Source organism: Aythya marila (genome assembly GCF_965140915.1).
Source record: "Aythya marila genome assembly, chromosome: 1".
Lineage (NCBI taxonomy): Eukaryota > Metazoa > Chordata > Aves > Anseriformes > Anatidae > Aythya > Aythya marila.
The window spans coordinates 206,440,620-206,455,231 of NC_139042.1; the positions used below are offsets into that span (position 1 = coordinate 206,440,620).

The window sequence follows — 14,612 nt, forward strand, 5'->3', positions numbered from 1 at the left end:
CCCAGCCCCATAGATCGGGGCTTGGCACCACTCCTGCCCCATAGATAGGGGTTCTGTGTGACTCCAGCCCCATGGATGGGGGCCCAGCACCACCTCAGCCCCATAGATGGGGGCTCTGCCCCATGTCAGCCCCATAGATGGGGTCTCAGCACCACTCCTGCCCCACAGATGGGGCTTGTTGCACCCCACAGACAGCATCACACCCCCACAGTGGGGGCCACAATCCCCACCTCCCCCCCCCCCCATACTTCTAGGCCCCACTCAGCCCCCCCACATCCCCCCCCAACCCCACCCCACACTTATGGGGCCAGCGAGACGCAGGCCAGGCTCAGCTTTGCAGCGGCGTTTATTGCCCTACATCCTAAGGCCTTACAAGGGGGGGGTCCCGGCCACCACGGGGGGGTCCCGGCCACCTTGGGGGGCTCCTGGCCACCACGGGGGGGTCCCGGCCACCACGGGGGGGCTCCTAGCTGGGGCTGACCTGGCTGGAGGACACCGAGGACACCTCCGTCCTCTGCGCCGAGCTGGAGATGTCGGAGTCGTCCGTCATGGGTTTCCCGCACACCGTCTCCATGATGCAGGCGCGGAACTGTGGGGCAGGCGGGGGATGGATTTGGGATCGGCCCCCGACCCCTGTGGGGTCCCCAGCCTCGGTCCCGTAGGTGTGTGGTGGCCCCATCCTTGTCCCCCATGAGATATGGTGGCCCCCATCCCGGTCACGGTAGGAGTGTGGTGTCCCCCATCCTTGGTCCCATGAGATATGGGGTCCCCACGGTGTCCCTATAGGAGTGTGGTGTCCCCATCCCTGTCCCCATGGAATGTGTGGTGTCCTCCATCCTTGTCCCCATGAGATATGGTGTCCCTGTAGGAGTATGGTGTCCCCATCCCTGTCCCCGTGGAACGTGTGGTGTCCCCCATCCTTGGTCCCATGAGATACGGTGTCCCCTATCCCTGTCCCCATGAGATATGGTGTCCCCATCCTTGGCCCCATAAGAGTGTGGTGTCCCCTTCCCTGTCCCCATGGAACGTGGTGTCCCCCATCCTTGTCCCAATGAGATGTGGTGTCCCCATCCAAGTCCCCGTGGAATTTGGTGTCCCCATCCCTGTCCCCATAAGAATGTGGTGTCCTCCATCCTCGGCCCCATAGAACATGGTATCCCCATCCCAATCCCTGTGGGAGTGTGGTGTCCCCATCCCTGTCCCCATGAGATCTGGTGTCCCTATAGGAGTGTGGTGTCCCCATCCTTGGCCCCATAAGAGTGTGGTGTCCTCCATCCCTGTCCCCGTGGAACATGGTGTTACCAGCCCTGGCCCTATTGAACGTGGTGTCTCCATCCCTGATCCCAAGAGACCTGGTGTCCCCATCCCTGTCCCCCTGGAACGTGTGGTGTCCTCCATCCTTGGCCCCACAGAACATTGGTGTCCCCATCCCTGTCCCAATGGGACTTGGGGTCCCCCCTTCCCAAAGGAATGTGGTGTCCCCGTCCCTGTCCCCACAGGAGCATGGTGACCCCCATCCCTGTCCTCATGGGAACCTGGTGTCCCCCATTCTTGTCCCCATAGGAATGTGGTGTCCCCATCCCTGCCCCCATGAGATGTAGGGTCCCTCTCCCCATCTCAATGAAATGTGGTGTCCCCCAGCCCCCCACCCCTGTCCTCATGGGAACATGGTGACCCCATCCCCGTCCCAATAAGAACATGGTGACCCCATCCTTGCCCTAATAGGAACTTGGTGACCTCCATCCCTATCCCAAAGGGACCATAGTGACCCCGATTCCTGTCCCAGTGTGAACGTGGTGACCCCATCCCTGTCCCACTAGGAACATGGTGACCCCAATTCCTGCCCCAATCGAAAATGGTGACCCCATCCCTATCCCAATAGGAACATGGTGACCCCGATTCCTGTCCCAATGGAACATGAAGACCCCCATCCATGTCCCAATGTGAATGTGGTGACCCCATCCCTATCCCAATGGAATGTGGTGACCCCAATCCCTTTCCTAATGGGAACATGGTGACCCCATCCTTGTCCCAATGAAACATGGTGACCCCCATCCCTGTCCTAATGGGAACATGGGGACCCTGATTCCTGTCCTAATGGGAACATGGTGACCCCATAGGAACATGGTGACCCCATCCCTATCCTAATGGGTACATGGTGACCCCATCCCTATCCCAATAAGAACATGGTGACCCCATCCCTATGTCAATAGGAACATGGTAACCCCAATTCATGTCCCAATGGAACGTGGTGACCCTATCCCACCAGGAACATGATGACCCCATCCCTGTCCTAATGGGAACGTGGTGACCCCCATCCCAATAGGAACATGGTGACCCCATCCCTGTCCTAATGGGAACGTGGTGACCCCGATTCCTGTCCCAATGGAAAATGGTGACCCCATCCCTATCCCAATGGGAACATGGTGACCCTATCCCACTAGGAACATGGTGACCCCATAGGAACACGATGACCCCATCCCTATCCTAATGGGTACATGGTGACCCCATCCCTGTCCTAATGGGAACAGGGTGACCCTATTCTTGTCCCAATGGAACATGGTGACCCTATCCCTATCCTAATGGGAACATGGTGACCCCAATTCCTCTCCCAATAGGATCACGATGCCCCCACCCCTCTCCCCATCCCCATTCCTTCCCCTACTCCCCTCCCTGCACCACGCCAACCCCACCCCTTACCCCTACCCCTACCCCATGGCCGTCCCTTCGGGTTCCCCAATTTCCCTACCCCATGACCGTCCCCAACCCAACACCACCCTCCCTCCCGGATCTCCCCCATCCCCCCCTTACCCCATACACCCCCAAAACACCCCCAAAACCCCCCAAAACCCCCCAAAACCTTTCCCCCACCTGCTTGTTCATGAAGCAGTAGATGATGGGGTTGTAGACGCAGGCGCTCTTGGAGAAGAAGGCGGGGATGGTGACGAGGCGCAGGTCCAGGCCGTGGTCGCGGTTGTTGACCATGTACATGGCGAGCGCCGCGTAGGGCACGTAGCACAGGCAGAACGAGCCCACCATCACCACCACCATGCGCGACACCTCCCGCTCCGCCTTCTGCGTCGTGGCCGACTCCTGCTGCTGCGCCGCCACCTGCGTGCCACAGCGCCCATGGGTGGTGGTGGCCTGGTCGCGGCCCCGGTCCGTAGCTCCAGCCCCGTCCTCATCCCATATCCACGTCCCATAGTCCCAGCCCATAGCCCCAGCCCATAGCCCTGTACCCATCCCATATTCCCATCCCATATTCCCATCCCATATCCCTATCCCCATCCCATATCCCCACCCCCATCCCATAGCCCCGTCCCATAGCCCCGTCCCATATCCCATATCCCTATCCCATGTCCTCATCCCATATCCACATCCCATATCCCCATCCCCATCCCATATTCCCATCCCCATCCCATATCCCCATCCCATATCCCTATCCCCATCCCTATCCAATCCCAATCCCATATTCCCATCCCCATCCCATATTCCCATCCCCATCCCCTATCCCCATCCCCTATCCCCATCCCCTATCCCCATCCCCTATCCCCATCCCCTATCCCCATCCCCTATCCCCATCCCCTATCCCCATCCCCTATCCCCATCCCATATCCCCATCCCATATCCCCATCCCCTATCCCTCATCCCCTATCCCCATCCCATATCCCCATCCCATATCCCCATCCCATATCCCCATCCCATATCCCCATCCCCATCCCATATCCCTGTCCCCATCCACATCCCATATCCCCATCCGATCTCAATCCCATATCCCCATCCCATATCCCCATCCCATATCCCCATCCCATATCTCCATCCCCATCCCATATCCCTGTCCCCATCCACATCCCATATCCCCATCCGATCTCATTCCCATATCCCCATCCCATATCCCCATCCCATATCCCCATCCCATATCCCCATCCCCATCCCATATCCCTGTCCCCATCCACATCCCATATCCCCATCCGATCTCAATCCCATATCCCCATCCCATATCCCCATCCCATATCCCCATCTCATCCCCATCCCGTATCCCCATCCCATCCCATCCCATATTCCCAACCCCATCCCATCTCCCAATTCCCCATCCCATATCCCCCCCCAATTCCCCCTCCCCATCCCATATCCCTGTCTCCATCCTCATTCCAATCCCATCCCATATCCCCATCCCATTCCCTCCCATCCCATCCCCATCCCATCCCATCCCCTCCCCAATCCCATCCCATCTCCCAATTCCCCACCCCAATTCCCTGTCCCCATCCCATATCCCTGTCTCCATCCCCATCCCATCCCAATTCCCATCCCATCCCATCCCCTCTCTCTTCCCAATTCCCATCCCAATCCGAAATCCAATCCCAATCCCACCCCATCCCAATCCCAAATCCAATTCCATCCCATATCCCCATCCCATCCCATCCCCATCCCACCCCATCCCATATCCCAATACCACCCCATCCCAATCCAATCCCATCCCATCCCATATCCCCATCCCAATCCCAAATCCAATCCCAATCCAATCCCCATCCCATCCCATATCCCTATCCCAATCCCCATCCCATATCCAAATCCTACCCCATCCCAATCCCAAATCCAATCCCAATCTAATCCCAATCCCATCCCACCCCATCCCAATCCCAATCCCACCCCATCCCAATCCCAAATCCAATCCCAATCCCATCCCTTCCCATCCCCATCCCACCCCATCCCAATCCCAATCCCAATCCCAATCTCACCCCATCCCAATCCCGCCCCCCCCCCCCCATCCCTTGCCTCCCGCACTCACGGCCCGCAGGGCGCTGAGCAGCTGCGAGTAGGAGAAGATGATGAGGGAGAGGGGCACGACGAAGCAGAAGATGAAGAGGAACCAGGTGTAGTACTCGCTGCGGTACTTGGTGCCCACCGTGTACCAGTCGGGGCCGCACGAGCACTGCAGGCCCTCGGGCAGGTACCTGCGGGGAGGCGGCGCGGCTCCGTCGCACCCCATGGCACCCCACGGCACCCCATTGAGCCATATGGCACCCCATTGAACCCCACGGCATCCCCAGCATCCCCACGGCACCCCATGGCACCCCATTGAACCCCATGAACCCCACTGAACCCCATGGCACCCCATTGAGCCCCATGGCACCCCATTGAGCCCCATGGCATCCCCAGCATCCCCACGGCACCCCATGGCACCCCACAGCACCCCTTTGAGCCCCACAGCACCCCATTGAGCCCCACGGCATCCCCAGCATCCCCACAGCACCCCATGGCACCCCCATGATACCCCTTGACACCCCAAGGCACCCCATTGAGCCTCATGGCATCCCATTGAGCCCCACGGCACCCCATGGCACCCCACGGCACCCCATTGAGCCCCATGGCATCCCATTGAGCCCCACGGCACCCCATGGCACCCCACGGCACCCCATTGAGCCCCACGGCATCCCCAGCATCCTCATGGCACCCCACAGCATCCCATTGAGCCCCACAGCATCCCCAGCATCCCCACGGCACCCCATGGCACCCCCATGATACCCCTTGACACCCCATGGCACGCCACGGCACCCCATTGAGCCCCATGGCATCCCCAGCATCCCCACGGCACCCCATGGCACCCCCATTATACCCCTTGACACCCCATGGCACCCCAAGGCACCCCATTGACCCCCATGATACCCCTTGACACCACACAGCACCCCATGGCACCCCATGGTACCCCACAGCACCCCACGGTGCCCCATGGCACTGCCTCATGGCATCATGAAGGGCACCCTTGTGGGACCCTTCTGGCACCCCCACGGGACCCCCATAGGACACCCCACAGCACCTGCATGGCATCCCCATGGGACCTTGCATGGCACCCCGACGGAGTCCTATAGCACCCAGCGGCACTGCACGGCTCCCCGTGACACCCCACAGCACCCCAAGATATCCCAGGACACCCCATGGCACCCGATGGTGCCCCAAGACACCCCATAGCGCCTAATGGCACCCCGTGACCCAATGGCACCCTGTGACACCCAATAGTATTCCAAGACACCCCATGACACCTGATGGCACCCCATGGCACCCAATGGCACCCCAAGACAACCCATGACACCCCATGACACCCCATGGCACCCAATAGCACCCCAATGCACCCCATGACACCCAATGGCACCCTGTGACACCCAATAGCACCCCAAGACACCCCATGACACCTTATGGCACCCCATGGACCCCATGACACTTGATGGCACCCCAAGACACCCCATGGCACCCAGTGGCACCCCAAGACACCCAATGATACCTGATGGCACTCCAAGTCACCCCATGACACCCGATGGACCCCTTGACACCCAATAGCACCCCAAGACACCCCAAGACACCCCATGATACCCCATGGCACCCGATGGCACCCTATGACACCCAATAGCACCCCATGACACTCCATGATACCCGATGGCACCCGATGGCACCCCATGACACCCAATGGACCCCATGGCACCCAATGGCACCCCGTGACACCCAATAGCACCCTAAGACACCCCATGACACCTGATGGCACCCCATGGACCCCATGACACCCAATGACACCCAATGGCATCCCAAGACACCCCATGACACCCGATGGACCCCATGAGACCCGATGACACCCAATGGCACCCCAAGACACCCCATGACATCCGATGGCACCTGATGGACCCCATGACATCCAATGACACCCAATGGCACCCCATGACACCCGATGGACCCCATGACACCCGATGGCACCCCATGACACTCCAAGACACCCCGTGACATCCAATAGCACCCCAAGACACCCCATGACACCCAATAGCACCCAAAGACACCCCAAGACACCCCATGACACCCAATGGCACCCGATGGCACCCCATGACACTCCAAGATACCCCGTGACACCCAATAGCACCCCAAGACACTCCAATACATCTGATGGCACCCCATGGCACCCCATGACACCCAATAGCACCCCAAGACACCCGATGGCACCCCATGACACCCAACAACACCACCCCATCCCCACCCCACCCCTCCCCACCCACCTGCTCCACCCGAAGAAAGGCGGCAAGCCCACCCCGATGCCGATGGCCCAGGTGGCCACCACCACCATCAGCGCGTGCTTGGAGCTGAAGCGGAAGTTGCCGAAGGGCTTGCAGATGACGATGTAGCGCTCGAAGGCCAGGAAGGCCAAGGACCAGCCCGTCACCAACCCTACGGCACAGCCACCGTCACCCCAACCACCCCACACAACCCCACACCCTACACCCCACCCCGTTACCTCCGGTGGTCCCCACGAAGGCCTCGAGGGCGCAGACGTGCTTGCCGAAGACGAAGTAGCCCTGCCAGCTGGCCACGAAGACGATGAAGACGCTGAAGATGCAGGAGACGAAGCCGCTGAAGGAGATGTTGACCAGGATGTAGTTGAGGGGCTGGCGCAGCTTCTTGTAGCGCACGGTGACCAGCAGCACCACCGTGTTGAGCGGCGTCCCCACCGCGAAGACGAAGCCCATGAAGGCCGTCTGCAGGTAGAAGGCCCAGGGGGGAGCGATGTGGTACTGGGGGCCGTCCCACGGCCCCGGCGCCGTGCCGTTGGTGAAGAGGTAGAACTCGTCCTCCGGCATGGGGAGTCGGGGAGAAAACGGGGGGGGGGGAAATAAATATATATATGTGTGTATGGGTTAAGAAAAAGGGGAAAAATAAATATTTATGTATGTATGTGTGGGGTTTGGAGGGGAAAAAAAGGGGGAAAAAATATATATATATATATGTATGGGTTAAAAAAAAGGGGGAAAAATAAATATTTATATATGTATGTGTGGGGTTTGGAGGGGAAAAAAAGGGGGAAAAATAAATATTTATATATATACGGGGTTTGGAGGGGAAAAAAAGGGGGAAAAAAAGGGGGGAAAAATAAATATATATATATGTATGGGTTAAAAAAAAGGGGGAAAAATAAATATTTATATATGTATGTGTGGGGTTTGGAGGGGAAAAAAAGGGGAAAAAAGGGGGAAAAATAAATATTTATATATATATGTGGGGTTTGGAGGGGAAAAAAAGGGGGGGAAGAATAAAATATTTATATATATATATGGGTTTGGGAGGGGAAAAAAAAGGGAAAAAATAAAATATTTATATATATATATGGGTTTTGGAGGGAAAAAAAAAGGGAAAAAAAAGGGGGAAAAATAAATATTTATATATCTATATGGGTTTTGGAGGGGAAAAAAAAGGGGAAAAAAAGGGGGAAAAATAAATATATATATATGTATGGGTTAAAAAAAAAGGGGGGAAAAATAAATATTTATATGTATAGATGGGTTTTGGAGGGGAAAAAAAGGGGGAAAAATAAAATATTTATATATCTATATGGGTTTTGGAGGGGAAAAAAATAAATATTTATATATAGAGATGGTTTTTGGAGGGGAAGAAAAAGGGGAAAAAAAAGGGGGGGAAAATAAATATTTATATATATATATGGGGTTTGGAGGGGAAAAAAGGGGGAAAAATAAATATATATGTATATATATGGGTTTTGGAGGGGAAAGAAAAGGGGGAAAAAATAAAATATTTATATATATATGGTTTTTGGAGGGGAAAAAAAGGGGGAAAAAAAGGGGGAAAAAATAAATATATATGTATATATATGGGGTTTGGAGGGGAAAAAATAAATATATATGTATATATATATGGGTTTTGGAGGGGAAAAAAAGGGGGAAAAAATAGATATTTATATATATAGATGGGTTTTTGGAGGGGAAAAAAAGGGGAAAAAAAATAAATATATATATATATGGTTTTTGGAGGGGAAAAAAAAAGGGGAAAAATTAAATATTTATATATATATATGGGTTTGGGAGGGGGCGGCGCGGCGTTCATATAGCCCCGCGGCCCCAAGCCGCTTATGGGCTCAGGGGGGGATCAGCCCCCTCATCCCCCCAAACTTGGGGATTAGGGGCGCTAAGCCCCCGCGCTCAGCCTAATCGCCGCCCTAAGCCGATTGAGGAGCCCCCCCCCCATAATAAAGGGGAAGGGGGGGGGTGTATAGGGTGGGGGGGGGCACCCATGGGATCTCCCCTCCTCCCCTGGCTGGTGTGTGGGGTTGGGGAGGGAGGAGGGGGAGGAGGAGGTGGTGGGACCCCCCCCACCCATGGGACCCCCACCCATGTCACCCCCCCAACCTGTGTCCCCCCCCCAACCCCATGTACCCCCCCCAACCCCATATCACCCCCCCCATGTTACACCCCACCCATGCCACCCCCCACCCATGTCACCCCCCCACCCACCACCCCCTTACTCGTGTCACCCCCCCCACCCCCATCACCCCCCCACCCAATTTCCCCCCCCATAATTCCCCCCATGACCCCCCCATGACCCCCCCAACCCCTCTAACCCCCCCATCGCCCCCCCATATCCCTCCCCACCCCTATAACCCCCCCATCACCCCCTTTGTGCCCCCCCCGTGTCCCATCCCCCCCATATCACCCCCCTGCCCCCCCCTCTTTTTTTGGGGGGGTTGCATTTTGGGGTCTGTTTTTTGGGGGGGCTTTTTTGGGGGGTTCATTTTGGGGGGCCAGATTTTGGGGCTGTTTTTTTAGGGTCCGCATTTCAGGGATTTTTTTTTTGGGGGGGTGTCCACATTTCAGGGCTTTTTTTTGGGGGGCTGCATTTTTGGGGTTGTTTTTTTTTTTTTTTGGGGGGGGGGCTGCATTTAGGGTCCGCTTTATTGTGTCCAAATTTTGGGGTTTGCATTTTTGGGGTTGCATTTTTGGGTCTTTTTTTGGGGGGGGATTGTTTTTCTGGGGCTGCATTTATGTGTCTTTTGGGGGGGGGCTACAATTTTGGGTCTACATTTCAGGACTGGTTTTGGGGTCCACCTTTTTGGGGTCACATTTTTGGGACTGTTTTTTGGGGGCTGTTTTTTGGGGGGCTGCATTTTGGGGCCTCATTTTTGGGTCTGTTTTATTGGGACTGTTTTTTCTGGGGCTGCATTTTTGGGGTCTACATTTTGGGGCTGGTTTTTTGGGGTCCACATTTTTGGGGTCGCATTTTTGGGGGGCTGTTTTTGGGGGGCTGTTTTGGGGGTTTGTTTTTTTTTGGGGGGGCTGCATTTTTGGGTCTACATTTCAGGGTTGTTTTTTGGGCTGCATTTTTGGGGTCCTCATTTTTGGGGCTGGTTTTTGGGGTCTGCATTTTTGGGACTGTTCTTTGGGGCTGTTTTTTTGGGGGGCTGCATTTCGGAGCCACATTTTTGGGTCTGTTTTTTTGGGTCTGTTTTTATTGGGGCTGCATTTTTGGGTCCACATTTTGGGGCTGTTTTTTGGGATCCGCCTTTTTGGGGTCTACATTTTTGGGACTGTTTTTTGGGGCTGTTTTTATTGGGGCTGCATTTTTGGGTCCACATTTTGGGGCTGTTTTTTGGGATCCGCCTTTTTGGGGTCTACATTTTTGGGACTGTTTTTTGGGGCTGTTTTTATTGGGGCTGCATTTTTGGGTCTACATTTCGGGGCTGTTTTTTGGGGTCCACCTTTTTGGGGTCTCATTTTTGGGACTGTTTTTTTGGGGCTGATTTTCGGGGGGTTGCATTTCGGAGCCACATTTTTGGGTCTTTTTTTTTTGGGACTGTTTTTTTTGGGCTGCATTTTTGGGGTCTACATTTCGGGGCTATTTTTTGGGTTCCGCCTTTTTTGGGTCTCATTTTTGGGACTGTTTTTTTGGGGCTGATTTTCGAGGGTCTTCATTTCGGGGCGGCATTTTTGGGTCTTTATTTTATTTTATTTTATTTTATTTTGGGACTGTTTTTTTTGGGGCTGCATTTTCGGGTCCACATTTCGGGGCTGTTTTTTGGGTTCCGCCTTTTTGGGGTCTGCATTTTTTGGGTCTGTTTTTTTGGGACTGTTTTTTTTGGGGGCTGCATTTTTGGGGGTCTACATTTCGGGGCCGTTTTTTTGGGGGGGTTCCCAAATTTCAGGTCTACATTTTTGGGGCTTTTTTTTAGGGTCTGGGGGGGTCGTTGATAGGATTTTGGCCGGCGGCTCGTTGGTCTAGGGGTATGATTCTCGCTTAGGGTGCGAGAGGTCCCGGGTTCAAATCCCGGACGAGCCCTTTTTTTTAATTAACTCACTAATTAATTCATTAACTAATTAATTCATTAATTTAATTATTTTTGTGGGACGGAAGCTCCCAAGCCGCTTAGGGCGGAGCTGGGGGGGGGGGGGATTAAGGCCCCGATCTGCGCCCCCCCCACCCCAAATCCCTGCAGAGTGTGGGGAGGGGCTGGGGGGGGCGGGGGGGGACATTATGGGGGGGGGATGGGGGTAGAGCCCCCCCCCGGGGCCCCCATCCCTCGTGCAGGCCCCCCCCCCCCCCCCCCCCCCCCCTTTGGGTCTCCTCCCGCTGCTGGGCACTGGAGGTACTGGGAGCCGATGGCACTGGGAGCACTGGGAGCACTGGGAGGAGGTGGGGGCGGTAATGGGGGCACTGGGGCAGGGGGAGGGGGGGGAACTGGGAGTACTGGGAGGTGGGGGCACTGGTGAGGGCATTAATGGGGGCACTGGGAGCTTATGGAACCGGTGGGGGCACTGGGAGAACTGGGAGCCAATGAAACTGGGAGCACTGGGAGGACTGGGAGGTGGGGGCAGTAATGGGGGCACTGGGGCAGGGGGAGGTGGGGGCACTGGGAGAACTGGGAAGCGGGGGTGGTAATGGGGGCACTGGGAGCACTGGGAGCTTATGGAACTGGGGGGGGCACTGGGAGCACTGGGAGCCGATGGCACTGGGAGCACTGGGAGCACTGGGAGGTGGAGGCACTAAATGGGGGTACTGGGAGGTGGGGGCACTGGGAGCACTGGGAGGTGGGGGCACTGGTGGGGGCACTACTGGGAGCATTGGGAGCTTATGGAACTGGTGGGGGCACTGGGAGCACTGGGAGCCAATGGCACTGGGAGCACTGGGAGGAGGTGGAGGCACTAAATGGGGGCACTGGGGCACTGGGAGGTGGGGGCACTGGTGGGGGCACTGGGAGCACTGGACAATGACAGCACTGGGGTCACAAACATCACTGGGCACTGGTGGCACTGGTGGCACTGGGGGGGGGGCACTGGGAGCACTGGGTATTGACGGCAGCGGGGTGGCGGGGTGGCACTGGGGGCACTGGGGTGACTGGGGGCCCCGAGCACTGGGAGCACTGGGGGCACTGGGGGCGGTTACTGGGGTGACCGGGGGCACGGTGACGGCGCTGCCGGGTGGCGCCCCCCCCCCCCGGGGCCATGGAGCTGAGCGGGTGCCCCTCTGTGGGCAGTGAGTGGGGGGGGACCCCAATGGGATCGGGGTGGGGGCCCCATGGGGACAGGGACCCTATGGGATTGGGACCCTATGGGATTGGGACCCCGGGGGGGGCACCCCATGGGGACAGGGACACCAGGGATTGGGGTGGGGACTCTATGGGGACGGGGACACCAGGGATTGGGGTGGGGGCCCTATGGGGACGGGGACCCCAATGGGATTGGGGTGGGCACCCCATGGGGACGGGGACACCAGGGATTGGGGTGGGGACCACATGGGGATGGGGACCCCAATGGGATCGGGGTGGGGACCACATGGGGACGGGGACCCTATGGGACAGGGGTGGGGGCCCTATGGGGACAGGGACCCCAATGGGATTGGGGTGGGGACCCCATGGGGAAGGGGACTCTATGGGATTGGGGTGGGGACCCCAAAGGGACGGGGACACTATGGGATGGGGACCCTATGGGATTGGGACCCCGGGGGGCACCCCATGGGATGGGGACCCCATGGGATCAGGACCCTGATGGGGGCACCCCAGGGGGACGGGGACCCCAATGGGATCGGGGTGGGGACCCCATGGGGATAGGGACTCCAGGGATTGGGGTGGGGACCCCAAAGGGAAGGGGACCCTATGGGATTGGGACCCCAGGGGGGGCACCCCATGGGGACCAGGACCCCAATGGGATGGGGACCCCAGGGAGACAGGGACCCCAGGGATTGGGGTGGGGACCCCATGGGGACGGGGACCCTATGGGATTGGGATCCCCAGGGATTGGGGTGGGGAGCTCATGGGGAGAGGGACACTATGGGACAGGAACCCCATGGGGACAGGGACCCCAGGGATTGGGATCCCCAGGGATGGGGACCCCATGGGATGGGGACCCTATGGGATCGGGACCCCGGCGATGGGCACCCCATGGGGACAAGGATCCCCAGAGATTGGGACCCCATGGGGACAGGGACCCAATGGGATTGGGATCCCCAGGGATTGGGACCCCTAGGAATGTGCACCCTGTGGGGACGAGCACCCCATAAGGACAAAGACCCCCAAGGATTGGGAACCCATAAAGATGGGGACCCCATGGGGATGGGCACCCCATGGGATGGAGATCCCATAGGATCAATACCCCCAGGGTTGGGGTCCTTATGGGGACAGGGACCCCCAGAGATGGGCACCCCATAGGATGGACACCCCTTGGGGACGGACACCCCATGGGGACAGAAATCCCACAAAAAGAGGCCCCCATGGGATTGGGACCCCTATGGACAAGCACCCCATGGGATGGAGATCCCATAGGATCAGTACTCCCAGGGATGGGGTCCTTATGGGGACAGGGACCCCATGGTATGGACACCCCATGGGACGGACACCCCAAGGGGACAGAAATCCCACAAAAAGAAGCCCCCCATGGGATAGGGACCCCAAACATGAACACCCCATGGGACGTTGACCCCATAGGACATTGACCCCACAGGACGTTGACCCCATAGGACGTTGACCCCATAGGATGGACACCCCATAGGATGGACACCCCATAGGGACAGAAATCCCACAAAAAGAAGCCCCCCATGGGACTGGGACCCCAAACATGGACACCCCACGGGACGTTGACCCCATAGGACATTGACCCCATAGGACGTTGACCCCATAGGACATTGACCCCATAGGACGTTGACCCCATAGGATGGACACCCCATAGGGACGGGCACCCCATGGGGACAGAAATCCCACAAAAAGAAGCCCCCCATGGGATCGGGACCCCAAACATGGACACCCCACGGGACATTGACCCCATAGGACGTTGACCCCATAGGACGTTGACCCCATAGGACATTGACCCCATAGGACGTTGACCCCATAGGATGGACACCCCATAGGGACGGTCATCCCATGGGGACAGAAATCCCACAAAAAGAGGCCCCCATGGGACTGGGAGCCCAAACATGAACACCCCATAGGACATTGACCCCATAGGACATTGACCCCACAGGACGTTGACCCCACAGGACGTTGACCCCATAGGACATTGACCCCATAGGACGTTGACCCCACAGGACATTGACCCCATAGGACATTGACCCCATAGGACGTTGACCCCATAGGATGGACACCCCATAGGACGTTGACCCCATAGGATGGACACCCCATAGGACGTTGACCCCATAGGACGTTGACCCCATAGGACATTGACCCCATAGGACGTTGACCCCATAGGACATTGACCCCATAGGACGTTGACCCCATAGGACATTTTCCCCGTGTCCCCCAGCGGCGTTGGGGACCCTGCAGGCAGAGCTGGGCGCGCTGCAAGCGGGGCAGGCGGCCGAGC

At 57.3% G+C, this 14,612-nt stretch overlaps 1 protein-coding gene across 1 annotated transcript; it reads right to left on the reverse strand.

Moving 5' to 3' along the window:
* Window positions 1-466: 466 nt before the first annotated feature.
* On the reverse strand, window positions 467-7,616 carry OPN1SW (opsin 1, short wave sensitive; the record flags this gene model as incomplete). The annotated part of the gene is made up of 5 exons (XM_082784773.1): window positions 467-589; window positions 2,872-3,111; window positions 4,790-4,955; window positions 7,038-7,206; window positions 7,274-7,616. The coding sequence occupies 5 exons, from the start codon at window positions 7,614-7,616 to the stop codon at window positions 467-469; spliced, it is 1,041 nt and encodes a 346-aa protein (XP_082640899.1).
* Between the last annotated feature and the right edge of the window lie 6,996 nt (window positions 7,617-14,612).